The sequence below is a fragment of the Alternaria ventricosa genome, assembly GCF_023758065.1.
Source record: "Alternaria ventricosa strain BMP 2768 chromosome Unknown scaffold_34, whole genome shotgun sequence".
Taxonomy (NCBI): domain Eukaryota; kingdom Fungi; phylum Ascomycota; class Dothideomycetes; order Pleosporales; family Pleosporaceae; genus Alternaria; species Alternaria ventricosa.
The window spans coordinates 183,038-210,096 of record NW_026055714.1 but is presented as its reverse complement, the minus strand read 5'-3'; the positions used below and the strand labels follow the sequence as shown (position 1 = coordinate 210,096).

Below are 27,059 nucleotides of genomic sequence, written 5' to 3'. Positions count from 1 at the left end.
CTCTCAACACCCAATCCTTGCGGCTTTCTTGATTGCGACATGATGTGCGTCGAGGCTGAAGGTGGCGACTTCTGCACCGTTGTTTTTACTCGTATCGACAACTCCAGCTGTCAATATTTCGATAAGGCGTCGTTGCGGTGGAGCTGGAGAGTTTATCACATATCCCATAGTATTTCACCTCACGTACAGCAAGATGTGATACGGGAATACGACATCCCCGGCTATGCTACCGCTCAAAGCGTTGTCCCTGGTGGCATTTGCGGTAGCTAAAGTCAAAAGTGGCCTCACGGACCTCCTAGTGTCCAGTCATTACACACGTCAATTAATTCTCCTGAAGGAACGATCGCGACGATTTCACCAGACTTGATACTTTCGACTTCAACCAGCGCTCCGATGGCTTTCATACAAATAAGGAAAAGAGGCACGTCTGCGGGTGTGTACTTCAAGTCGAGTAGCAGACATTGCTCATTCAGGAAAAAGCAGGCCTGACATGGCACTTTTTGTGTCGTAACCCATCACGCCGTTTATGCGACAACGTCAAATGCACTCCTGGGTTACTTCAATCGTGATAGCATTGCATCTTGTTGACTTTGGTATACCTGGCGCAATTCTTTGATTCAATATCGTTCTCATGTTACTAGGTTCGTAACTCTGAGCAATCCATTCGATGCAACTACATTACCTCATCCCTTCGTCTTCAGCCTCTTCATCACGAAATCCGGAGGCGGCGGTCTAACAGCCTTCTTAAACACCTCTTCCCACGCGTCATCAAGCCTACCTTTCATCTGCAGATACTCTTCCTGCCTCACCCAAACCGCATACTCAATCACTCTCAAAAACGTTCTCTCCCCTCCCAGCAGAGCATGTCTGCTCAGCTGAAGTGGCACAGCCCAATGCTCCAAATTCACCCAATCGTGAGCAAGGAACTTGTACGCCGTGTGCACCGCTATCGCAACAAGCGTTGCATCACTCATCTCTGGTCGGTAACATGATCTGGATGTGGAGTAGGGTATGGGGAGAGCGATGAGTTCACTTCCATCCTCATTCGAGATCGCATATTCGTACTTACGCTCGTCTTCACGCTGGGACGTGGAGGAAGATGCTACACGGTAGCGGAGCAGTAGACATAAGGCGAGAGGGATGGTATCTGGACTTGCGTGATCAGCAGAGGTAAAGTCCATATTGAGGAATTGGAGCAGGCCTTGGCACACGGTGGTCATGAACTGCGTCGGGCGTAGAACGTCGCTGTTGGGGTTGATGTGTGAGGTGTTACCGCTATGCGTTGATGATGGACGGAGCGTGGACTCTACTATGTCGAACGGGGCATGTAGGATGAATGTGCTGAGACGAGCAAGGAAAGACGATGTGTATAGCCGGGGTGGGACGAGATAGTTTTCGACGGTGTCGTAAGACGCTTTTGAGGTCATGTCTATCCGGACGTTGGTGTCTTCTTGGTCAAAGCTTTTAGGACACTGCGTGCTTGCGAGAAAAGGAATGAGGGTATGGACATTCAGATTTCCTAAGGGCAGGCGCGAGCAGCGTTGTGAAAGCATGTAGAGGTGTGAATCTGCACTATGGCAATGTATAATACTGTTAACGAATGCGCATCAAGCGTGCTGGCTGTGACAGCGCTCTCACGACACATCCTGACATTGTGCTGTCTTGATGTCGTGCAAGAGAACGCTTGCCCGATACCTAACCTTGATCAGATGCTGACTATCGACATCTAAGACTGAGTTTCACCCGTCAAAAGAAAACGTCATCCTGATCTTCGAGCAACATCTGCCAAACAATCTCAAACCTGCCCACAAACTCCTTGAAGTCAGCCTCATGTACCCAAGTCCTGAAGTCCAGGTCCTTCAGAAACGCGATCTCAGCGCCTTGAATGTCTGCATACTGTCTACCCATGACGTCGGCCCATGCCTTCGGCGATACCCTGCTGTCGCAAAGATTTCCATACGCAGTCTTGATGGCCGCAGCGAGCCTGAGACTCTCCTCGTGCGTCTGCGAATTGCATACCCCATCGCGCGTCAAAACCCTGAACTTCAGGAGGAGGAAGAGGGCACACGGAATAACGTCCTTACTTACCGCCCATCTTTGACTTCCGTTTCTTAGCCAGTTTGACACGCGCGCGCACGTTCTGGTCATAAGGTAGCCGGGCTCGATTCGTAGGTCGGATGGGTTGATAAGGGCGAGGAGTGCTCTGAGGTCAGCTTCAGTCGCGGCGGACATGATGTTGTATAAGAGATCTGGGGGTACACTGGTGATGAAGCCTGCGAGTTTGGTCAAGTCCTCGTCTAGGTAGTATTGTGTGATGTCTGCGGTGGGCACACTGCCTGGATTTGTACGCAGGGTATATGGAGGCGAGGTCCGCATGGTTGACAATCTCCTAGTATGGTAGTGACCTGTTGCTATGTGGTAAGACTGTACAATATGTGAATGAATCTGGAGAAGAGAACTTGTTACGTGCGTCGGGGATTGTCTACTCTACTCTAGTACTTTGAAAAGACCTTGTAGTGCCTACAAGCATTGTATATTGAGCAAGTTCGCGAGCATGCACAGTGCATTCTGCCCCGTTCGTTCGTCGAACGAGACGATTATGGTCATTAGTGGAATGGCCGAGCCCCGTAGCTACCTGTGCCTGTCTTTCTCATTGTCGCTCGCTGTAGTTTCGCGAAGGCAGTCTTTGCATTCACCAGCTTGAGGATTGGGGCCTTGACGTTGCGCTTGTACCTCGGCGTGCATGGTGCTGGTTGATGATAGTGAAAGAGCTGTCTGCTTCGGGCTAGATCTCCCGGGGCTCCGCAGCTTCTTTCCCCGCATGCTGCACCTGCCCGTCCTCCACTCCCCAATGGCTGTCCCGCTGCCACCTGCTTCCAACCTCCACGCCATCCTCCTCGTCACCAAGTCGCGGTCGCTCGGCCCCCGTCTCGTCTTCCACTACCCACCGCTGTCACCTTCAGCAGCCGCACTCGCCGCCGCGAAAGACCCGGCCTGGTTTCGGCACGACACGTCGACGGCCAGCGTCGATTCGCGCAGCTCCGATAGCGAATGGGACAGCAGTACCGACTCGGATGATGACAATGACATCGAGATAGGCAGTCGCACCAGCGGCGGTCGCGCATCGGGGAGGACCCTGACCGGCCGCGTGAGCGACAAGTCCAAGCTGGGATCGGGGCTATGGGGCAAGCAGGAGACAATCGACGAGGAGGATGCCGACGACGACAATGACCAGGACGGTAATGGACATCGAGGCAAGGGCGGAGATCACGACTGGGATACCGTGCTGGGCTTCAAGATGGATGCGCTGGAGAAGATGTTGAGCCCAAGCAAGGAGTACAACAAGAGGCGCTTCGAGCTTGGTGTTGAGAGCATCGTCTTTCTCGGCGCACCCATGTTTGTAAGGGACGACGGGCTCTGGAAGAAGGCGAAGCGGAAGAAGAAGAAGCGCTCAGATCAGCAGAAGCTTGAGGACGGCGATCTGGTCAGGAATCTCACGAGCGCAAGCGACGACGACGACGCGAATTCTCCCGAACCGTCGAATGAACCGGTCCCAGGATTCGAGCCAGGCTACGGCCACGACTCCATGTCGAGTGGACCATCGGACGCTGGATCAGATGCGCGCAGCAACTCGACGAGCCTTGACATCAACAACCCAGACATGACCATGTTCAACGTCGTCTTCGTGCTGAATCCGCCTGCGCTGGAATACCAGCAACGCGTGAAAGAGATGTACGAAAACGTCACCCGCAAGTACGCCAAAGCACTCAAGTACGAGGAGGCGCGGTTCCAGTACGTGTGGAAGGAATCTAAGCGTATCATCGACATCAAGCAGCGGGCGAAGGAGACGAACGAGTCGCTCACGGCAACATGGCGCAAGATCGTCAGCACATCACCGCTCGCAAAATCGATAGCTATCATGTTCGACGCGATATCGCACGACAAGATAGCCCACATCCACTTCGATGCGACGTTCAACACATCCTTCCAGATCCCACAGGCCGATTCCACTCCCTACCTCCCCACCGCCATCGAACCCCAGATGCCAGGTCTATGGCTCACGACCTCGAACGTCATACTTGAAGACGACGATGCGCCTATGACACAGCATGCCGCCTTGCTGCTTTTGGAGGATGCCGAAGTGCTGATCAAGGACCTGGGCGGTGATACCGGTGGCAACGCCGCTGCCATCGCATTCTACATACGCAATATTATACCCACCAAGTCGCTACTCAAGATCTCGAAGAAGCATAACATATCCGCACATGACATGGAGTACATTGCAAGCCATCTTGTCTACTGGCGGCGCGCACGTCTCGTCGCTCCGCTATCACCACGCGACACATACATCGTCAGTCCAAACGCCGACATGACTGTTCTCCCAGCTGCGATATCAGTATATGCGCAGCGCTTCCCTACGTTACCTACGCTGCCCAAAGTACTGAGCATGCTCTCCGGTACACCTCGGCCGTACAGGAATTTCATACCCACCGCCGAACATCGCGAAGCCTACATGGAGATCCTGGCTTGGCTCATGCGCGGCGGCTGGGTGACCCAGTTGCGCACATTCGCGTGGGTGCGCGTAACGCCTGAGATCAAAGCGCAAGTCGCAACAGAGATGGAGCGCGAAGAGCGCATCAAGAAAGCTGAGGAAGCGCGCAGAGAGTTGATGAGCGACAACGATTCGGTGGCGGATAGTCTCCTCTCTGACAAGCGAAGCAGCTTGCTTTCCCTCAACTCTGCGCGGACTTCATCGCCCTTGCGCCGCACGCGCAGGGATGCGGACGAGGAGATGGAGAGCAGCACGATACTGAGCCCACGACTCGGATCGACCGCCATGTCGCGGAGCGTTTCTGCGCGCACGAGTTCGGACGCCGGGAGTACGAGCAGTCAACGCACGACTATTGCGCTTACGCCGTCGCAGAGAGCGGAGTCGCCATCTCATCTCGGGCTTCGAGATGTTAAGCCTCATCGGCCGTCGCCTCTACATCTGAAGCCGACCTCCCCATCTCCATCGCGCAACTCAATAGTCTCGCCCACTTCCCCAGTAGAGAAGCTAGCCCCACCAGACCCATCGTCCTTCGCACCCACCACCATTCTATCGCCACAGAAAGCGTCGTCGATAGAAGCGCGATGGCTCGATAAGATCGCCCAGACATTCGAAGAGACGGCAATCATCTCGACGAATCCCAGTCCGCCGAAACACGCAGATGGCGCGCTGGGTGGCATAACCGGTAAAGAGCTGCGAGAGAGCTGGCCTATGCTGCTCAGGCATCTGGATGGCAAGCATGCGATCGAGGATGTGTCGGCTAGAGAGGGCATCAAGCGGAAGCGGGTCGCGGTGCTGTTCAATGCGGTCAAGGAGAGAGGCTGGCTGGTTATTGCGCGGCATTGGTGAGTTGGTGGATGATGTGGTGATGATGCTTGATTCGATACCCGGGTGTTGGTTGGTTCTGAACCGTAGTTCTCTCAACCCACCTCATTTCAAAGACGAGTGCCAACACCCACCCCAAGAGCCTACGTTGACGTGAGGCTGGCTACTTTGCGTGTTATTATCCTGATGTAGGCTGCAGGCCACACTCAGTTCAAAGAAAGGAGTGGATACCCTGGAGCCTACGTTGACGTTGGACTATCTACTTTGCACGATTTGGAGTTGATGTAGGCCTTAGGCCTCTCTAATTTGTTCCTTGCATAATGCGAAACCTCTGGTTCTTTTGTGCCACAACATACTCGCGCGAACCATAGTTCTAAGATCACATCCACCGGTATTATTAGTACTGCGCGAAAATCCCATGGTCGAGCTCCAAGTACTCTCTTTGGAAGTAATATCACGTAAAGCTCAACCATGGCTTGACTTTCCGTGGAAATTTCAACCATTCCAATACTTCATATATAACACATCCCTCCTCTCTCTTCTTCCTTACCATCTTCAAAAGCAAAGTCTACTTCACAACAGCTTTCCGCACCACTCCCATCCCAAACCACTTCATACAACTACTACCAAACCAAACCAAACCACCAAAATGCGTGGCCTCTTCATCGCCTTCCCCCTGGCCCTGACCTCTGTTGCCCTCGCCGGCCCCATTTCGATCCCGACTCCTGCGGTGCCGTCAACGCCTGACTTTACGGCGCTGCCGCGCATGACCGCTGCCTCTGTTGTCGTCGCCGCGGCTCCTCCTGCTCCCACCACCACCACCGCCCCCACGACGCTCATAACGATGGCGTCTGGCCTTGAGCCCCGCAAGCACAAGAAAAACCACCACCAGCATGACAAGGACCACTACGGCTACGGCGGCTGCTCCGAGAACTGGGACGGGCGGTTGATTACGAATTGTCCGAGTGTTATTGCTACTACGTAAGTTCCGAAGCTAAATATCGTTTCCTTCTTCGGATGCAAAAGCTAATGAGATATGTGTAGGCTGGACTACCATGGCACGCATCCGCTTATGACTTTGGAGGGGGGCAGGCTTGAATACTGATTGCGAGGGCAAGTATGGGGGTTATGAGAATTGGGAGGGGAGACATGGGGGGAAGAAGACTATGGTGTGAGAGTGGGGGTAGGGGGGAGTTTGGTCATGGGTATATGAGAGTTATGGAGAAGGGCGTTTGCGATTGGGTTTGGGAGATGATGGACGGCGGCTGCCGTGCTGTCCCGCGGAAGATGCGCGGATATTTTCATAGTGTTTAGTCCTTTTCGTAGTGGAATCGACGGGTATTCACGATCAATTGTCGCACTGTAACAGCACATTCAGCACAACAAAGAGCTAGACGTACCATCAAGATGACATTACGTTCACAAACGACCACCGCTATGCAAAGATACCCATGTACAAAACGTCGCGTCTACATCCCACCATACACTAATCATCTATGACGCAGTAACAAGCACATAACTCGTAATAGCATCCATCCTCTCCTTAGTCAACTTCAACCCCACCTTAAGTAACTCAGTAGCAACCTCTTGGTCCTTCCTCTCCAACTCATTATACTTCTCGCGCGTAAGCAGCCAAGCAACAGAGTCATTCTCCGCGGCCACCGTGCCTGTGCGATCAGTCTCGGAGAAGAACGGCAGCTCGCCGCACGTGGTACCTGGTAAGATGACTTCGAAGAAGCTGCCTTGATCGAGTTCATATTCCGTCCGCAGACGGCCTTTCTCTAGAATGTAGAAGCCGTCTGGGTCGTCGCCGCGGGAGTACAGGACGGTGCCGGCGGGGTACTCTTTGCGCTCAAAGTAGGGTGCGACGGCTTGCCAGAAGTCTTCGTTCTTGGTGGAGACGTCTTCGAAGGTTTGGAGGATGATCTTGAGTGGTTGGGCGAAGTTGCGCCAGCGCGAAGGAGCGACTTGTGTGGTTTGAGTGGTGCTGAGCGAAGTAGTGTCTGGGATGGAAAGAGAGTCTTCGCCGCTTTCGCGCATGGTGGATCGAGCTGCGATGAGTCTGGCACCGCGGCGGGGCGAGGAGAAGACGGGGTTGAGCGAGCTTGCGCCGAAGGATGTGGGCGTACCCCCAGTAGCGATTGATTCATTGGCGGAGGCGCCCTTGGATCCGGAAATGCTCATTGGCGGTGTAGTTTGTGGCTTTGCCGCATGTCGGTTCCAGTGCTTGTGGAACACCTCTAGCAACTCGTTCTCGCAAGACTCAAGCGCAGTATTCAGATCCTCGAAGACTTGTGGTGGTGGGCACTCCTCATCGCCGTCTTCGTCCAGAAGACCAACGTTCTGTAGGGCCCGACCAACTGGGTCAGCGAAAGAAACTCCGGAGATGATCATCTTGACGTTCTTGGTGTTCAGGATACGGTTGATGCGCTGGAAACCTTCGGAGCTGGAGAAGTCAACGTCCAAGACGTGCGTAAAGTCGACGATGATGAAGCTGATGGGGTTCTTCTCAAAATGGTCGTCGTCTATCAAAGAGCGCATGTACTCTTCCACGGAAACAATAGTTCCAAAGAACAGGAAACCGCCTAGCTTGATGGCGCGGATCTGACCTCGCACCTTGTTAAGATAACGAGAATCTGATCGTGGGCGGCGAACAGTAGACTCTGCGATCATGCCACTGTATGTTCCTCGGATGGCTGAATGACGCGAGCTTTGCACTACGTAGCTGACGCACGCAAGAACGATGCCAACGAAGATGCCGACAACGAAGTCATGTACGCCCATGATGAGGACAATGGCCAGGATGGTCAGGTACTCGAGCTTATGGCATTTGCCAAAGGTATCCCAGAGAGCTTCCTTCATGAGGTCGATACCCAGGAGGAAGATGAGTGCGCCGACGAGGCAGATCGGGATGTAGCCGACCATGGCTGGGCCCGCGACCCAGACAGCGGTTGTTGCAAAGGCAAGCATGATGCCTGCAGTCCGGCTGTTGCCACCGTTGTCGACGAACATGACGCTGTTAGCGTAGACGAGGTAGTTCTAGGAATCTGTCAGTAATTGATCGTGAACAGTCGTGAGAATTGTCTTACTTGAATACTACCCAAACAACCAGAGAGGGTGTTCGAAATGCCGTGAGCAATCAGTTCTCGGTTGACATCAAGATTGTCCTCCCGCACCGCGGCACCAAGAGCGGGGACGTTGATGGGAACGTGAATTATACCAAAGAATGAAAGGGCGAACATGGTGGGGATAGTGCTGACAAGCGCCGCTCCATCTATGCTGCCGAATTTGAAGTAAGAGTAGAATCTGTAAAACTTGACACCGGCTTCAGGCGTCTCGAAGATCCAACCTGCGTTGCGCACAGGCTCAAGGTCCTTGTGCATGATGCCCTTGACAATGATGTAGAAGACAGCAAATACGGTAATGAAGAAAGCGGGTAGAACGAAGGGGCTCTTGGACAGACGCCGAAGGATCATGATGGTAATTGCAAGGGCAAGCGGTAGTGTCCACAGGTACCAGGTGTCGCCGGAGAATAGCTTCTGGAGGGTCGCAAGATCATAGTTGAGGTTACCCTCCAGGCGGGCGGAGACCTCAATGCCAGTGACAACCAGGAAGAAACCCACACCTCCGATGCAGCCGATCAGGATATGTCTTGGGAAGAAGCTGACAAGGTTGCCTAGCTTGAAGGCTCCCAGGGCAAGGAATATGAGACCAGTCAGAATGGAACTCAGACAGTAGGAAACGATGGTAGTGGCTATGATGGCCTCCGGCGGCTTGCCTTCCATCTGGTTCATGATCGAATAGGCCATTTTGTGGAAGAAGGGCACGACCTCGATCATCTCGGATCCAACACCTCCTTTGAAAACGGAAAGACCCAGGGAATAGCAGAGTTGGGAAACGATGCAGCTCACAAAGAAGATGGAGATACCGTCTGGGCCGGTGTTGCTGAAGATGGGCGCACCGAGCGGGAACAGAATGTAGCCATAGGACAGCGCATCCAGGAGGTTGAGAAGCAGACCGAGGAATACGGCCGACGTGATCTGAACACTGCTGAGAGCGCTCGAGATGAGAGCATCCTTGGTATAGTTCTTGGGGTTGGTTAGAGATGCGCTGACGTCCAGTAGGTGTCCCCGTCCAGCAGCAAATGTTTGTTTAACGCGTTGAGGCAGGCGCGACTTGGATTGCGGTGTCCACGAGTGGCTCTCGGAGGGCTTCTGCTTTTGTTGCGGGTCCGGGCGGGATAGTCTGGTTTGAGGCAGCAGAGGCGTGCGCTCGGTATCCTCGACAACTACGCCCGGCACGTGTGAGCTGCCTGGTGTCTTCTTCGCGCTCTGTGACGTCGCTCCCGGCAGCTTGGGGCTGAAGAAGCCCTTATCAGCCTGTTGTGGGCCGATAACGGTATCGGGGGTCTCGGCCTCGCTATCCTCCTCAATGGTGTCGGTCCAGCGACCCGTATCTATCGAGGCGCGCCCCTCGTCGTTATCGGACAGTATGCCCGCATGTCTCCCGGAGAACGTGTCGGGGTCAGCGAAGCTGTGGCGCTGCGGCCGGTCCTGATAGTCTTCGGCTTCGAGGGCATACGAGGCCAATTGGGAGCTTCTCTCTCGCACGCCTTGGGACGAGTACTGAGGGGTATCTACGCGGCAGTCAGTGGCTGCCCATAGATGATGAGGCTTAGGGTAGGTACCGGCAAACCCGTGGGAGGTCTGATGCGCGAAGGAGCGGATGGGATTGCGCGTGTAGGAGCCAGAGAGAGGGCCCCCAGCGATTGAATTCCCTCTTATCCGGCGTGGGAGGGACTGGCTGCCCTGCTCGGCGTGCGAGGCATCGTGGGCGAAGTCGGCTTCGTTGACGGCGTCGCTGGTGAAGGGAAGCTGCTGCTCTGCTTGCGGCGAGTCGCGCGAGAACAGACGGGACGGCATGGCGCCTGATTAGGAATATCTAGGTATCGTCTAACGTTCAAAACTCAGCGACGCATCGCCAGACCCGCGGAAGTTTAAGTGGAGAAGTCCAGGCGGGTTCCAAACTTGGAAGTGGAGGGCTGCTACCGGGAGCTAGGCGGCGCTGGAGGCGGGTTCGACAATGCCTCAGACAGTGTCGACGTGACGCGACAAAGGTGCGCCTTTGAGTGAAATTGGCGTCGTCGCCGGAGATCAAACATGATGGTGAAAGGCCGTCGGGTGCAGGGATTGCGCGGCTTGTCGGAAGCATGGGGCGCGCCTCTGCTAAAATTTCCTTCACCACCAAGTGAATCGAGACCTGAGCTCGGTGGACGTCACCGGCCGCTAGCCACTCGCCCTTTCCCCTTCCATGCTGCCCAATTCCCAATCCAGCACCCGTCCTCCCCGCATCTGCAACCTGCATCATCTTCAATTCACCCGTCGCTTGATTTCAACTCTCAACGACGCGATATGGCGTCAACTGCCTCCGACATGTGATCATCGCCGTTGCACCTGTCGCCGTTGTCGCTGCCCTCGCTAAGCACCTCGACCAATCCGCGACGAATCCCACACGTTCATGCATCGCGGAGCGCACCGCGCAGTCCTGCAGGTGGATCCGTTTTCGTCATGCGAATTGTCAAAATCCATCCTCACGAGTCAGAATACCGTCCGTCTGAAATCTCTTCGACGAGTTCGCACAAAAGAGTTGGATGAGTATTGGTCATGCTTACTTGCACGATAAGAGATTGCGGTTCCGCGCCTTCCAATGTAAGCGGCCATCGTTATATGCCCGTCGTCGGCAAAGAAAGACCGTCCCGAACAACCCGAATGCTCCTTCCTGGCTATATCCACGTCCCTCAACAACCCCGCGCCAATGTCAGTCAATTGCATACGCAGTACCGGCACGGCGGTCCTCATGCGTGGGCTTCTCATACAGGTTTACACCTCCGCAGAATCCCTGATCTTCTTAGACAACCGCTTTACGTGGACCTCGCATAAGGACGTACGACAAAGACCTCCACAACCAATGCAGATCTTATGAATCCCTTCATTGTCGCGGCGGCGTGCGTGCTGGAGCCGACATCTCATCCGATGGAAGCTCTCTCGGGAATGCTGGCACCTCCGATGGCGGTCTTTACAAACATATCACACAAGCACAATGATTTGATCTCTAGCGTAATAGTGTGCTTGACGTACCGAAGCCGCAGTCTCCGTGTGCATACTAAAAGACCCAATCCTCTCAAACGCGCCTGGATGCCTGGTGGACTCCATTATACAAAGGCCTTCTAATTCTATCGGTGGGTTAAAGGTGGGACCGCGCCTCAGGAGCACAAGTATCTGGACATCGATAGCTTTGTGGTCGTGGTGCTGAGGTTCATCCGGATCGTCAAGTCCAATCACAAATGCTCCGTGGGGTCGAGCGTTGGCCGTACTTCCGATCAATGCCTCTGCAACAGAGGGTGGCAATTTACTCTTGTTCATGGTGCACCACGCAACACCAGGTGTAGAGTTTGGCGCAAAGCAAATGCTGGCTGGTATAAGTTTGCAGTCCAGACGTACGGAAGCTTGCTCGACCTCTCCGGAAGGCTTTTTTGCAATTTCTAGTCCGATAACTCCTGCCATATCGTGTGGCAACCGATCTTCTTCACGAATCCAATATAGCTGACGCTTTTTCGCAGCGGAGTAGACTGGACCTGTTGTGCTTGCCCAGCTCCAACTAGGCGCGCGCCATACCGTAGGTTTCCTACACCTGGTGGTCGATTGCCAACACAAGTCCTCGATGAAACGTCCTTCCCATAGGCCGGCAACCAACCGATCGTTCATAACATGTCCGACTTCTTCTGCCACGCCGTTGAGCGCTACGAAGATATCCGACTCTTTAGTCAAGTTTTCCCCACTGTAATCATGCAGAAACTGACCCCACGCTTGATATATCGTGTTCTGGACGAGCTCATCCGTGCGGTCGCTAGGTTGTCGCCCGAATATCGCACCCATGAACAATTCAGATTCCAGGATGGATCCAATGTCGGGCCCTTGCCATCGTACGCTATTGAGGACCCTTTTCAGAGAACTCGGATCCAAAAGTTTATCTATCGAAGAAGCGTCGACGCTCGTTTTGGCGTAATTCTCATGGGTATAGGACTCATGACATTCCCAAGCAAGCACTTGTTGTGTGAAGTGCAAGATGCGCGGGGAAAGAAACCGTTCTTGAGCGACCCAGGCCCTTCTATTCAAAGGTGAAGAATTGACAAGAGACGACGAATTGAGCGAGTGGAAGCCGAACAGATATGTACCCGGAGTGGGCCCATCAAGCAAGTATTTGTTTGACTGTGGAACTTCGACTGCGACCGGTGTGAGCTGCTGAACATCACGGTCGTAGAAGAGACCAGTATCTCCAGATTGGGCAGAGGTTGCTGCGATGCAGAAGGCGGCTTTGCTGTAAACCTCACGCATGCGTTTTGCCTCTGAAGCCCAATCGTCGAGATTGTCTTGAAAAATGCATCTACACTTAATTAGCGGATACATAGCTTGGGGAAGCTGTGAGCTCGTACAAGGAGTCAATTCAGATGTATTGTTGCTCAAACCTCCGCGTAACAGTGATAGCGTCCTGGAAGGTCTTTGGCAGATCACAAATGGGAATGCCTTTTCTGAGCATCTCAGCGGTGGATTCTGTCAGCATGAGATGGTCTGGATTCTTCCCCCAGCAGTGCGAAAGTACAATGTAAGACGCTCCGGTGATCGTTTCGGCTCTATCACATAGGCGTACAACTTCGTTTCCGGGTGATCCAACATGGATAACTCTAGTTGGCATGAAATCGTTGTAAGGAGCAAGATGTGAGCATTTCGGATGGAATACTCGGCATCCATGTAGTTGCCCCCAAAGGAAGGACAGGGCTTTGGCATCCCCTGTGTTTCCGGTAATGTGTTGGTAATGCAAGTCAGGTCTCACTTTGCTTCAAATTAGCTTACGATAACACGAAAGGTAGATCAAAAGACCCCCTTCTCTTACATTCGTATGGTTCTAGATCCGGGTATGCACGACAAGTGTAACTCTCGAACACGAGTGATGTACGTTCGGAAGTTCGCTTGATCAAGCCCCAGCTCGTTGGTCCCGCGTGATAAGGAACCTTGGTGACTTTACCTAATAGTAGGTTAGCCCTGTAGGTTTCTGCTCTGATAAAGTCGACTATACTATTATAGTCATCGAAAGCCTTGTGCAGCCGAACGCAGATGCCACAGGGAAGCCTCAGAGCTTCTTGGAAAGAGTTTGCGTCGTGATGGTGCACCCATGCTATCACTTGATGGCCTCTGTCATTTCTCCTAGAGTGTTTTCTGTCCCCCCGAAGAAAAGCTTTGCAAGGCTCGCAAAGCAATGCTGGAGGTAGCTTCGCGGCTATCTCTTCCTGCGGAGACCGTGATCTGCCAACAATTGCAAGAGGAGGAATAAGCGTATCGATAGACGAGCTCATACTGATGACAGCGTCTGCCCCAGTAGGCGGTGGTAGTGGTATTGTTTCTGTATGCCCAGGATGATCGAGGTAAACTGGCAGTCAGTCGTAGCCCCTCACATCCAACATGGTGGTGGCTGTACATTATGCACGACGGCATGGCTAGCGCTGACGTTCAAAGAGCGAGACTATTGATCTACAGGGATGCGCGCCGCGAGAGCCGTGTAATTGCAGAAACCGCAAGGCACACTTGCCGAATATCCCCAAAAGTTGATAGTCCGTATGCGACACCAGATCTAGCCACCCGATAGAATTTACAAGAAGCTCACAACACAACCCTACAACTTCGGAAACCTAACCCTCAGAAACTGATTCGGCCACGCAACATCCAACCCCAACTGCCACGCAACCCTCAACACCCACTCCGGCTCGCGCATAAACTGTCTCGCAACCAACACAACATCCGCCAACGGCTCCTTCCCCTCCGTAACCCTAACCGCAGCCTTCGCCTCCTTCGCCACCTCCTCATCCCCAATCCGCGAAATCGTCGACGCTGCACCCCCCTCCTCAACAATATCCCTCGCTTGTTCCGCCTCAGTAATAAGACCCACAGCGCCGATGAAAAGACTGAGATTCTCTTTCTTGAGCGCACTCCGGATCTGGGCGGCGATTTTGATCTGGTAGTCTTTGGAGTCGAACATGTTGATTCGTTGGGAGGGGTGGTTTCCTCCGCTGCTTACGTCGAGGAGGTCGATGCCTAGACCGGGGAGAAGTTTTGCGAGGCGGATCGAGCTTTCGACGTCCCAGGTCCCGCGGGCTTTGCCTAGGTCGGTTTCTTCCATCCAGTCTGTGGAGCTGATGCGGAGGTACAAGGGCATGGTATCGGGGATGACGGCACGAATGGCCTTGGTGATTTCGACCAAAAGACGAGTTCGGTTTTCGAAGGACCCGCCGTAGGCATCTGTACGCTGGTTTGTAACGGGGGAGAGGAATTGGTGGATGAGATAGCCATGCGCGCCGTGGATTTCGATCACGTCGATACCGGCTTTTACTGCTCTTTGCGCTGCGTCGGCCCAGTCTTGGATTAGCTCTTTGATCTCCTTTTCGCTGAGAGCGCGAGGGGCCCAGTACCCGCTACTGTCGTCATCTGCGGCTTTCTCATCCCAGGCCCATTCTTGGCCGCCCATGGGGCCGACGACATTGGTTGGCCAGCCATCGGCGTCTACATCGGCTTTTACGCTGACTTTACGCTTTCCGCCTTGTGTCTTTTGCTCTCCGGCGATCCAGGGCGCGCATGTACTTGCTTTTCTGCCTGCGTGTGCGAGTTGGAGACCACTCTGCGCTCCTTGGCTCTTGATGAAGTCTGAGACCCGCCGCAGCGCAGGGATCTGGGAATCACTCCATATGCCGGGGCAGTTTGGCGAGATGCGGCCGTTGGCTTGGACGCCGGTGGCTTCTATGAAGACTAGACCTGCGCCTTTGAGGGCGTAGTGGCCGAGCGTTGCGATGTGGTAGTCTGTCAGGGCGCCGATGGTGGGGCCTGAAGATGCGGTGCTGTATTGGCACATGGGCGCTACGAGAATGCGGTTGCGGAGGGTGGTGCCGCGGATGGTGAGGGGCGTGAAGAGGGTTGGTGTTGTGCCATTTTGTTTGGTGTTTGGGGCGGGCGTTCCTGGTGAGGTCAAGTGTTTCGGGGTGAAGTATGGGAGGCCAGGGACGCCTTGGTTGTAGTCTTGGGGTGCCATGTTGAGATGTCGAATCTGAGGATGTGGGTCAACTACTTTTGCTTAAAAGGATATGGGAAATTATAAATCAGTCGGGAAAAGGTGGTAAAAGAGACGTCCAAGTCGCCTATGCTAGGGCACGCAATGCCGTTGATTTGTAAGTATCTTTTGGCGTGGAGATAGTTGCCGAGGTACATCTGCGCTTGCCTGAACCAGAAGGTGCTCAAGCTGCAAAGGCTTGCGAAGTTCAAGCCTTCGAAGATCCAAGCATCGTCGAAACCGTTCATGATCTTGATGCCTCAGGCATTGTATCCGCCACTTTGTATGACACCGCGGAGCCTCCAACAAGCACGCAGGTACTGGGGAACGCGGCTTCAGCGCCCATAGATTCCATCAACGTCATATGGTCAATGGCTCTCCCTTTCGAGTGGAGAGATTCTAAACTCTGGACGCGACTGAAACTAGAGCTGTGGCAGAAGCGTCTAATGCTTACGCCGACGCGCGAGCTGGAGCGCGTCTCCATGTGATGTGCTTGATGACGTCAACGTGCCCGTCACTCGATATAGTGGCCAAACCTCCAGCGCAAGTCGTGCAAGACAACCAACCATCTACAACTCTGCAAACTATTACCTACGTACCTCTGAATCCTTCTTCTTACGAATTCACCACACACATCAAAATGTCTGCCGCACCAAACAACCCCGGTCTCGTCTCTTCTCACGCCCAATACGTCAAGGGCGCCGCTGAGGTACGTGACGACTCGCCCTTCCAACCCTTTCATATATAGAGCCAGGCACTAACTTACTTCTAGGAGACCATCGGAAACGTCACCGGCAGTGAGCCATGGAAGGCATCGGGTGCGCAAGACAAGGAGCAGGCCGTAGACGCCATGAAGGCAGCATCAGCGAACCGCGACCCCAGCCAACAAGGAATGGGTGGTATCGAGGAGAAGGCAGGAAACCTAGTTGGCTGCGAGGGCATGCAGAAGGAGGGTGCTGAGAGCAAGAAGGATTAGACGGCTACTGCAGTTGTTGGAATGAAAATGTAACGAGATACGAGGCACCAATGCTGCCAAATCGCCATGCACATCATGTTACTGTTCTGCGATATGACTACCAAACATGTGTTCGTACGTCATCGCCCGCGGTATCGTGGAGGTGAAGGGCCGACCCTGAGCTTGATGGTCCGTGTGAACCTTGAGCTTGAGCTTCTCGCAATCGAGCTTTAGCACACCACAAACTTCGCAATCGCATAACTACCAGCTCGTCACCAGTCGCGTTAATCTCTATATCTCCAAAATGGCGCCTCCGATACGCGCGCGCTCGATCAAATCAGACTCCTTCCACGAACACTTCCGAAAGCTCAAAACATCCGTGTACCAAGACAGCCCTCGACCCAACGCCGTATCATCCTCGCACTACATCCGCACACTATCATGGAATGCCTCTGGTACCTTCATCGCGACAGGCGCTGCAGATAGGACACTGCGCATCTGGAACCCTGAAAAGACGAATGCTAAGAACTCGACTGAATTGCGCACGCCCAACACGACAGCAGCCCTCGAACGCGTTTCCTTCCACCCAATCAACGAGAATGAGCTCGCAAGCTCCACGTCCGATGGCATGGTCAGGTTCTGGGATATACGGTCCAAGGCTAGTGTTGGCGAGGTCAAGGTCGGCGAGTGCCCATTCACGTTGGCGTGGACGCCAGATGGGAATGAGTTGGTTGCAGGTAGAAAGGTTAAATCTCCAATAGCCATGCAAGACACACATGCTGATATTCTCTAGGATAATCTCCTTGTCACCATCGACCGATCGACCCTAAGCATCCTCTCCGAACACCAACAAGTCCTCCAAACAAATCAATGCGTCTTCGACTGGTCGGGCAACCACCTCTACACAACAGCCGGCGACGGCAGCGTCAGAAGCCTTCGGTACCCGTCTTTCGAAAACGCCATGACTTTAAATGCACATACCTCTGCATGCTACGCTGTATCACTATCACCCAGCGGTGAATACCTGGCAGCTGGCGGAGGCGATGCGCTTATCTCACTCTGGGACACACAAGAATGGATATGCACACGGACTTTGGAATTGACTGGTGGCATCATCAAGTCAGTCGACTTCTCCTTCGACGGCAGCTATGTAACTGCGGGCTCCGATGACAAGGAAGAGAAGAAGATTCGCATTGCGCATGTCCATACTGGAGAGATTGTACACACGGTCGATGTGCCGACTCCAGCGTCCCACGTTGCCTGGCATCCGTGCCGGTATATCCTCGCATACTCGGCGGACAATTTGGGGCTGAAGATCATTGGGGGTATCAGCTAGTTTTGCATAGGAGAAGCACAAAGGGAATGGCGTTCACCAGGTCTGCAGGTTCGTATGATACCCATGGTAATCGGAAATTCAACGCGCAGCATGCCGCGGGATCTTTTTGCAAGCGGCTTATTTCCGTCTGTGACGCAATCGTTGCTCCATGTCGGAGTAGGCAAGTCCGTCTTTCCCTCTGTGAAAGTCAAGTTACTCTTCTGCATCTTTCGTTCATACTCTTCAACCTTCATCACCATGGACGTCTCAACACCAATCAGACCAAACGACATCTTCTCGGCGAAAGGGCTAGTAGTGGTCATCACAGGCGGAGGCAGTGGTACGTTACTCAAGCTTCGAGCTACCCCACCAAGCCCCGCGCCCTCACGTCTCGACATGCTCGAGCTCAACGTATCGTAGCCAGACAAAGGCTTACCATAACAGGTCTCGGTCTCGCCATAGCATCAGCACTCTACCAAAATGGCGCCGAGCGAATCTACCTCCTCGGCCGCCGCCGCGAAGTCCTCGAGAAAGCCGTCAGCGACCTCGAAGCCAACGTACCGCGCGACTCCAACAACACCGGCACCCTCCACGCCCTCCCCTGCGACGTAACAGACCTCACCTCCGTAAAAGCCGCCGCCGACACGATACAAAAAGATATCGGCTACGTCGACGTCCTAATCAACAACGCCGGCGTCATTGGCCCCAAAAACGGCGCCGACATCTACAAAGCCGAGTCCATCCAACAACTCGCCGACACCATGGTCGCAGGCTACGACGGCTGGCAAGATACCATGGCAATAAACACGCAATCCGTCATCGGCGTCTCCGCGACCTTCCTCCCCCTCCTCGAAGCAGCAAACACGCGCCGAGGCTGGACCCCCGGAAAAGTAACAGGAACCGGAAACGCGCGCGCCCGCTCCACCTCCCTCGCATCTTCCAACTCCATCGACAGCGACGACGACCGCATGGCCCACATCATCACAATCGCATCCGTCGCCTCCTACATGCGCTGGGTCTCCGCGGGGCTAGCCTACAACGCCAGCAAAGCAGCCGCCGCGCACCTGGGCAAAATGATGGCGACGTTCCTGTCTGAATGGGGGATTCGCAGTAATATTGTGTGTCCGGGGCCTTATCCGAGTGATATGACGGCTGGTCTGAATCCGGTGTATGGGACGAATCAGATACCGCAGGGGAGGATGGGCGGGATTAAGGATATTTCTGGGTTGATGCTGTTTTTGGTGGGGAAGGGGGGTGCTTATGTTAATGGGACGAGTATGTTGACGGATGGGGGGAGGACGGGTGTGTTTCCGGCGGTTTATTAGGGGGTGCTTTGTGTGTAGGTGGTGGTATGTGAGCAACGGATAGACTATGACAGAGGTTGCAGCATACTCAGTTTTGAATCTTGATATGTGAGTGATATATAGGAGGGTGTGTACTTCTAGCAGCTCCTTGATTGACGGCAGTGTCGATGTTGGATTGCTGTATGCTCGATATTGATAATCTCTAATCTATTATCGACGGTTGGATGGTACATGCTGGAAGTGTATCGTTGTTATTTATTAACCTGTCTGTCAGGTATCTATGCTATTGCTATTTCCATACCGTCCATCCCTTCGTAATGCCATGATCGCTAGGATAATGCAACTCCTCTCCAGCAACACAACTCAAACAGTCTCCATTCTCATCCTCCTCTCCCTCCTTTTCTCTTCCTTCCTTGCCCTCTCAAGCGCCGACCTTCTGTCCTCAGCGACCCACAAGCTCATAATCGGCATCATGCCCATCTTCTTCTCTACTCCGTCCTCTTTCTTTTTTGTTTGGCACGTTGCCACCGGGTTCTCCATTCGAGAGAATCGCTCCAACCATCGAAATTCCCCGTTGAATCGATGACCTACATCCGACCCAACACGCCCCTCACACTCCCCTGCAGGACCTGGTTCCCCCTCACGCTGATCTCACCAATACCAGTATCGCCCCCGGAGCCAGCGTTGAGCCAGCGCTGGAGAAGCGCGTTGCTCTCCATGGGCTTGATATTCTGGGCCGCTGTACCGACTGTAACGTGCGCGGTAGGATTCACAGTTGTAAAGAGCAACTCCTCCGTCGTTGTGCCCGCCGCGCTGTCGATTTGAAGGGAGCTAGAGCCGTTTAGACGCACGACGAAGCACATGATGCGGTCGTCCCATACTATTCGCTCCATTTGTACGTCGCATTTTCCTAGTTCTGGCTCCCAGGTCCCTGTAGTGTTGGTTCGCTGTGCGGTTTCGTGGAGTTTGCTGAGTTTGTCCCAGTATGCCTGGTTTTGAGACGCAGACGCGCGGTGGATGAGGGTGACGTGGAATTCGTTTTGGACGCGCTTGTTTTGCTTGAGTTGCTTGTACATGCTTGCGGTGTTTGCGTCTTTATCTCTGAACAAGGATTCGAGAATCGCGTTGATGCGGCCGGGGTCGAGGCGGACGGAGAAGTACTCCATGCGTGGCGCTTTCTTGGGCTTTGGTGCGGGCTGGTTTTGCTGGTTGTGGGCTGCTCGTTGACCGTTCTGGTTGCCCCTCTGGTTGTTCTTATTACCTTGGGACAGATCCATCTTAAAGTCTGGTGTGTAGTCGTTCATGGCCCACTGGATGGCGGCGTCCATGTCGGGGTCCGTCGGCATCTCCTTACCGGCGAACAGGGCTGGGTAGGTCTCGAACATCTTCGCGATGATGGTCTCGAGGTTCTCGCGCGAGTCGACTGTAGGATCGAGGTCGATGACGAGATCGAACAGATCATCTGGCTTGTCTGAAGGGTCGACTGGTTGGAAGCGATGCATGAAACCTTCCATGATCTCGACAATCTCGCCCCTGCCTTTCGAGCCTGCTTGGATCGTCTGATGGTTGTCTCCACGATCGAGTACGCGCTTCTGTGTTGCTTGTCGGATGCGGTCGTAGTTGGATCGATCGTGCACATAGTGTAGCGCGACGAACCGGGCATCAGGTACGGTCTTGGAGATGTCGTTGATGATCTGGTCGCGCTCGCGCTTTTGGTGGTTGTTGCGATCCGCAATGACGACGGGATTTGTGACGAGCATTGAAGAGATGGTGTCAGCGAAGATCTGACCGCGACCCTTCTTCGCTTTGACGTTGTCGTTCTGGAAGTGGCCCCAGCCGAACAACTTTACCAAAGCGAGAGCCAACGTTGTCTTTCCGCAACCGATAGTCGCAATTGGGACAAGTACAATATTCCTGTCGGCCTTCTTGCTCTCGACAGGCCCATTCAGCTGCTCCTGCCGGATGATATCCGCACCGGTTGTTCCGCGGAACTTGAGGAAGTCGTCGCGCATCTTGATGATGCCGTGATTCGCGTTGTACTGTTTGGCTAGACCTTGATTCTGGGCAAACTGCCGGCGAGCAAAGTCCAAGTACTCCTTCGTAATGGCTTCGTGCTTCTTGTACCGCGGTGGCTTACCCGCGATCAAGGCCCTAGTGCACTCACGCCACTGCCGGTACATGAGGTATGGCTCCTCGAACTTGTACTTGAAGAACCAATCCACATACGGTGCATCCTCGGTCTCGCGCGCCTGGCACCGAATGACGAAGCCTTCTGTGTCGCGGCCTTCGTAGTTGCCCGTCTCGGCGACTTTGTCCAGGAACTTCTTAACCTCCTTGACGTCGTTCTCCATAACATATGTGACCTTCCTCATGCCCCACTCCTCGGCGAACTTGTCCACCAGGTGGCCAGGGTATGTCGCGAATTCGGGTAGGTTGAGGTTTATGCCGTGGACGTAGAGACCAGCCTGCTCGGGGGTGTATGCTAGGACGTGTTCTTCGAAGTCGTCGTCGCATAGCTCAGCCACCAATGTCGCGTTCATGGATCGGAGTGTGCGGGCGAGGTCCTCCTTCCTCTTTCCAACCGTCGCAACATGGCGCTCGACCCACTTCTCGCCTGCGCAGGCATGGCTGAGCTCCTCGCCTCGTGGGCCGGTAGAATGCTTGCTGCAGACCAACAATGTGCCATCATCGAGACCGGATATGAAGATGATGCAGCCGTTCTCCTTGACGCTCAGCTCGTACGGACCCTGCGTGTGTTGCTCCACGTTCTTCCATTGAGTCTTCGGGACCTCGCCGTGGTTGAAGAACTTGTCGTAGCCTCGTGTGGCGATCTCGTAGTTGCCGTCGCGGTTCTTGTATGTGAAGAGTCCTCGTGCGTATGTGGGGAGGTTTGCCTTCTTGTAGTCCCACTCGTTCATCTTCCACGAGTCGACAGTGCGGCCATTGGGGAGCGGGAACGTGTGCTTCTTGACGGAGAAGCCGCCCTTGCCCTTCTTGCCCTGGTGCGCCTCGAGGGTGTGGACCAGCTCGGTGATCTCCTTCGGGTCTTGGGGCGCATACGGTGCTTGGTCGCGGTGCGCCATGATGGCCGTCGATCGGAAGGACCGTGGAGACGCGGGGGAGGTTCGAATAGCGCTTCGCAATGGACGGTGTATCTGTGGGAGAGACGAGGGTAAGCGAAAGGTGGTGGGTGGTGCAGTGCAAAGGCGTGGGAGCGGGGAGAATGAAATAAGACGAGCGAGCATTCGGTCAGGCAGCAAGCAAAAAGTCGAGAACAAGTGCGCAGCAACGATGAGTCAACAAAACAAGCACGGCAAGGGCGTTTCTCACCAGAGCTGCGCTGCAAGAACAATCATTAAAAGGGCGTCATTAGGCGCAGTCGCGTTGAGGTCAGTCTAGAGTCATTGCGACAATTCTGTGTCCAAACAGCGATGAGATCACTCGCCCGCTTGTGGCTGTGGCAGGGGCTGACTCCCGCGGGGTCAACGCCGCCTAACCCGTTTGAGCATCATCCTATTCCTTCACATCGCATTTACAAACTTGCATTGCTGTATGCATGATCCTTGTCGAATTACTATCAAAAGCTACGAAGGATGTACCGAAAGATCCACGGACCCGCCGCTGCATGTCGCTCCCGATATCTGCTTATCGAATCCTAACTGTGCCGCATTATAGCTTCTTTACACCTTCAGCCAAGATCTTCTCAACTTCATCCTTGTGCTTCGAGAAGTTGTCCACGAGGTTGTCCCTATCGTTCGATTAGCCTCATTTCATTGATTCTCTCTTGCCTGATCAATACATACCACATCTTCGGGTCGTGCTCGTGCTTCTTCTTGCTGTTCCACGCCCAGTCGGTGATGGTGAACATCCTCGAGCTCTCCATCATGAACGCGACGGCGCCCTTGGAAATCTGCATCTCAGGCGGCGGCGCTGCACTTGCCGCTTTGAACTCTTCGTAAGCGACACCGTGGGGTACGAAACCGCACTCGAAGCTGATGCCTCCCGGTTGGAACTCATCCGAGCGTCCTGCGTATTCGCCATAGATCAGGCCCATGAGCTCGGATGCTCCATTACGGTGGTAGTAAGGCGGTCGGTAAGCTATTTTTCGTTAGCTTCTCCGGCGCATGCAAAGTCTCGAGCACATACTGTGTGAAGCCACATCCCAGCGCGGGCTGAAGATCAAGAAGTCCGCAAGCGGCGCCGCGGGGTCGCGCGAAGGTGCGGTAATGACGCAGAAGATGGATGGATCAATGTGGTCAACCGAAATCGAGCCAACGTTGACGAACTTGGTCAAATCATACTTGTATGGCACGTAGTTCCCATGCCATGCCACGACATCAAACGGCGAGTGCTCCTGCTTGCTGACGAAGAACTTGCCAGCGAGCTTGTACACAATCTCCCACGACTCTTGCTCAATCTCGTACTTCGCGACCGGGTGCAAAAAGTCCCGAGCGTTAGCAAGCCCGTTCGCACCGAGAGGACCGAGTTCAGGAAGTTGGAACTGCGAACCCCAGATTTCGAGAATGTAACCCCGCGTTGGTCCTTCAACCTTGACTCTGAATCGCTGTCCTCGCTGGATGACGCAAATCTCGCCTGGCTGCACATACATAGGCCCAAACTCGGTCTGGATGTCCAAGGCTCCCAGCTGAGGCACGATCAAGAAATCACCATCCGAGTTTACCGCCGCCCTCTTGTTCATGCTCGCATTGCAGAGGTATGTGTGCACAGCTAGGCCTTCGCGGAGTGTTGGGTCGCCAGAGCCAGCGATACTCTTGAGACCAGAGATGAAGTCAACATCGCCATCTGTCGGGGTATCGAACGGAAGCCATGCTAGCTGTGTGGGCGAGACATGAACGCGCTTGTTCACGGGGAGGTAGTTTGACTCGGTATCTTCGTTATCGGGGAGGTCGGTCTGGAAGTTTGTCAGCAAATGAGACAAATGATCAAACGTCGTTTCGACGCGCTATCGATCTGACTGCGCGATCGGTCAAAGCGCGTAGCCTAAGTCCAGGAAAAGAGTCCTTACAAATCCTTGGTGCGCAACGGCCGGACGCGCCCTATATAGGTAGGCCTAATCAAGATGTCAGCATCGATATACCCCCCTTCAAACAGGGTACTGACCTTCTTGTTCAGATGTCTGGGAGCGACGAAAGAGGAGCCGGTCATCTGCTCCGCATACAGTCCGAATCTGACGCTTCTGGGGTTGTTCTGGCCTTTTGGAATAGTTCCTATAAGATATCGGTCAATTTCTCGTCGCATAGCTCGGATGTACGCGGCACTCACCTGGCACTGCTTCTGATTCGAAGCTGTTGCCGAACCCAGATTGGTACTGTAGGGCGCACGTCAGCAACGAACTCCAAGATGTCGAGTTGTCGGTGTCAGCTCACCTCATATGGATCATTCTTCCTCGTGCCGAAGGAAGGTATCGCTCCGTCCTTCTGCGTTTCCGCCCAGTGGAAGATATTCTGGTACTCCTTTGGATCTTTGAGCTGTTCCGGCATGATGACGCGATCGTTGTGACCGTTCAGTAAAGGTACTGTATGAGATCGGTGTGAGACTAATAGATTAGACTGAAAGCGTAGACGCAGGTATGCTATGCGATAGTGTAGATGATGTTCGAACGAGAGCTTGGTAGACCAGAAAGTCCCGCGTCAAAAGAAGAATGGCATTCTGTTCCTACGACCCCACACTTGCTCGACCCCACAATCTCGCGTCGCAGGAAGCCGCATCGTGCATAGCAATTCCGGTGACCGAGTTCCCACTCCTGGTAATCCTTTCGGAAATCGTCCAATCAGCGATGGCACCGACACCAGCGGAGGTGAGCACTCGTCGTCATGCCCAGCTGTCAGCGCCGACGAGGTTGGTTTGAGCGTGAAGATGCGCAACTGCCGATGAGGGTCGAAGAGGGGTAGCTCCACGGACTTGCGACGCCGGGAAAGAGCGGACTTCATGCCACGCCGATTCGCTGCTAGTATGTGGCAGTGGAGCTGTGGGTATGATTGTAAAGGCTCGAGTAAGAAAGTAGTCAGCATGTCTGGATGTACGAGTCGGAGTTGTCGGGTGGATGAAGAAGCCCGAGTCGCGATTTGGAGTTGTGCTCAACACCAAAGGCGTATACTATCTGCTTCGTGACTACGTACCTGGGTAGGTGCGCGTTACCAGGCTGATGCGTGTTTCCCTTAGATACTATTACAATATTGAAGTTGCATCAAGGCCACGCATCTATTTCCACATACCATGTGCGCGCGTGGTAATACTTCCTGTGCAGTAGTTGTCGCGACAGTGAACACGCTCCATCGCCATCCATTCTGTCCTGAGACTCAGTAACCTCATCACCAGAGACACGCTGCGCATCCTCGCTCAGTCAGCCTCAGTCATAACACATCATCGCATACCTTTCCGCATCCTCCACATCTCAGCACTCCAAAACAAGGCCACCAACTGCCCCTCACACCCTCAACACCTCGATCCTTCCCGTTCCATCCATCCCACTCCTTCTCCAGTTCTTCTCAGACGTGAAATCCAGAAACGTCAACGCCACAATAAATCCGCTGTCAGCCCTATACTGGCGAGGTCTCGTACGACATCAGTCCCGCGAACGGACCTCGCCTATGCACGGCACGACGATGGTGATCGAAAGCTGAAATGCCAGCCTTACCCGTCGTAACACACATCTAATCTCGCAGATGCTGCCTATGCGATTTCTAAACGAGAGACGACGCAAACTCGCGTGTCACAGAATAGCTGAACTCGCAGCCAGTATACTCGTCCTCATTCAGACAGCGGTGATAGATTACTGAACGTGGCGAGACCTTCCTCAGCATACTTCGCTAGCAAACACCCAAAGCAGCAGCATGGGGAAGGACGCTCGAGTATTGACAGTCCCGATGCGTAATCTCACCAAGGTGAAGCGAGTCTTGTCCGACAAGGCGAAGCGACTCCGCGCCTATCGGCATCAGCAAAGTAAGCACCTTCTTCGCTGCTGTTACGCGTCTATCGCATGATTACACCTACAACAACCAAAACCATCACGTCCATACGCACACAGCAAACCAAAGCCACACTCGCCCATCTCGCCTCACGATGCCAAACGCGATCTGCGCCACAAAAGGCCCGAATGACCAACGGACGGAACCCACCTCCGAACCCTCAAACCCAACCGCACCTGATATCAACCAAAATCAAGATATCAGACGTCCGTCCGTAGATTTGACAATAGAAACCGCACACCTCCCTCGGCACCTAATACCGAAATCTTACTTTACCCATTCCAGGCCAGCCCTTGATATCACCATAATACCTAGCTTGTTACTGTAAACTTTCGGAGAGAGCGGAAATCATGTCGTCATTACCCTCACGGGCTGCTCTCATCTCACACACACACCTCTCTGACCGCTCATTCATCGCGAACCAAACTTTTGCTTCTTCCTTTGTCAACGACACGACGCCCTAGTCTCTATAGTACGTCCAGGTGCAGAATCGGAACCGCGATTCGCGCCCAATAAAGACCGTAGTGCTGGCCCCCATCTGTTCATGCCCATGCCTCTGTTAGTCGCAATCTTGACCGCCTCGCGCAATAACCTTGGTACACCATCTATCTAGGCCCACGCCTAGTCGCATTCCTATTTTGCAAGTAATGCGCCCAGCGGCCACCAGCGCTGCGACCTGCATACCTTGCTTTGATGAGCAAACGACCCAACCCTGTTGCACGTTGTTGTGGCGGTTGGCGTGCAGACGGAGGTGCGTAAGCGCCCATGCTTGCATGCGCAACGCAGCGCGATGCGGGGTATCCCTATCCCTGTACGATGGCTCGCCTTCCTCCCTGTCTAGAGAAGGCCATGCCACTACACCACTACGACTCTTCCCTTGATCGCGATAAACCAGCCCGCGCCCAGAACTCGGGTGTATTTCTGTCGTGCAGGTATGTAGATCACGAGGCCTTTTTTCTTCCTCTTCATC

The 27,059-nt window shown here is 54.0% G+C and overlaps 9 protein-coding genes across 9 annotated transcripts; 4 read left to right on the top strand and 5 right to left on the bottom strand.

The window, feature by feature from the left end:
• Window positions 1-683: 683 nt before the first annotated feature.
• J4E93_010733 (uncharacterized protein) lies at window positions 684-2,376 on the bottom strand (the record flags this gene model as incomplete). Its single annotated transcript, XM_049348610.1, has 2 exons — window positions 684-1,461; window positions 1,781-2,376. 2 exons carry the CDS (start codon window positions 2,374-2,376, stop codon window positions 684-686), a joined length of 1,374 nt encoding a protein of 457 aa, XP_049194298.1.
• Window positions 2,377-2,851: 475 nt separating this feature from the next.
• On the top strand, window positions 2,852-5,398 carry NPR3 (Nitrogen permease regulator 3; the record flags this gene model as incomplete). Its single annotated transcript, XM_049348609.1, has 1 exon — window positions 2,852-5,398. The coding sequence occupies one exon, from the start codon at window positions 2,852-2,854 to the stop codon at window positions 5,396-5,398; it is 2,547 nt and encodes an 848-aa protein (XP_049194297.1).
• A 1,470-nt stretch (window positions 5,399-6,868) lies between these two features.
• On the bottom strand, window positions 6,869-10,296 carry J4E93_010731 (uncharacterized protein; the record flags this gene model as incomplete). Its single annotated transcript, XM_049348608.1, has 2 exons — window positions 6,869-8,413; window positions 8,464-10,296. 2 exons carry the CDS (start codon window positions 10,294-10,296, stop codon window positions 6,869-6,871), a joined length of 3,378 nt encoding a protein of 1,125 aa, XP_049194296.1.
• A 3,805-nt stretch (window positions 10,297-14,101) lies between these two features.
• J4E93_010730 (uncharacterized protein) lies at window positions 14,102-15,774 on the bottom strand (the record flags this gene model as incomplete). The annotated part of the gene is made up of 2 exons (XM_049348607.1): window positions 14,102-15,540; window positions 15,768-15,774. 2 exons carry the CDS (start codon window positions 15,772-15,774, stop codon window positions 14,102-14,104), a joined length of 1,446 nt encoding a protein of 481 aa, XP_049194295.1.
• Window positions 15,775-16,166: 392 nt separating this feature from the next.
• J4E93_010729 (uncharacterized protein) lies at window positions 16,167-16,502 on the top strand (the record flags this gene model as incomplete). The annotated part of the gene is made up of 2 exons (XM_049348606.1): window positions 16,167-16,235; window positions 16,299-16,502. The coding sequence occupies 2 exons, from the start codon at window positions 16,167-16,169 to the stop codon at window positions 16,500-16,502; spliced, it is 273 nt and encodes a 90-aa protein (XP_049194294.1).
• Window positions 16,503-16,785: 283 nt separating this feature from the next.
• On the top strand, window positions 16,786-17,817 carry J4E93_010728 (uncharacterized protein; the record flags this gene model as incomplete). The annotated part of the gene is made up of 2 exons (XM_049348605.1): window positions 16,786-17,226; window positions 17,275-17,817. 2 exons carry the CDS (start codon window positions 16,786-16,788, stop codon window positions 17,815-17,817), a joined length of 984 nt encoding a protein of 327 aa, XP_049194293.1.
• A 237-nt stretch (window positions 17,818-18,054) lies between these two features.
• On the top strand, window positions 18,055-19,121 carry J4E93_010727 (uncharacterized protein; the record flags this gene model as incomplete). Its single annotated transcript, XM_049348604.1, has 2 exons — window positions 18,055-18,136; window positions 18,241-19,121. 2 exons carry the CDS (start codon window positions 18,055-18,057, stop codon window positions 19,119-19,121), a joined length of 963 nt encoding a protein of 320 aa, XP_049194292.1.
• Window positions 19,122-19,687: 566 nt separating this feature from the next.
• On the bottom strand, window positions 19,688-22,183 carry J4E93_010726 (uncharacterized protein; the record flags this gene model as incomplete). The annotated part of the gene is made up of 1 exon (XM_049348603.1): window positions 19,688-22,183. One exon carries the CDS (start codon window positions 22,181-22,183, stop codon window positions 19,688-19,690), a length of 2,496 nt encoding a protein of 831 aa, XP_049194291.1.
• A 586-nt stretch (window positions 22,184-22,769) lies between these two features.
• Window positions 22,770-24,601, bottom strand: J4E93_010725 (uncharacterized protein; the record flags this gene model as incomplete). The annotated part of the gene is made up of 7 exons (XM_049348602.1): window positions 22,770-22,848; window positions 22,904-23,198; window positions 23,247-24,012; window positions 24,127-24,171; window positions 24,222-24,328; window positions 24,384-24,429; window positions 24,488-24,601. The coding sequence occupies 7 exons, from the start codon at window positions 24,599-24,601 to the stop codon at window positions 22,770-22,772; spliced, it is 1,452 nt and encodes a 483-aa protein (XP_049194290.1).
• Between the last annotated feature and the right edge of the window lie 2,458 nt (window positions 24,602-27,059).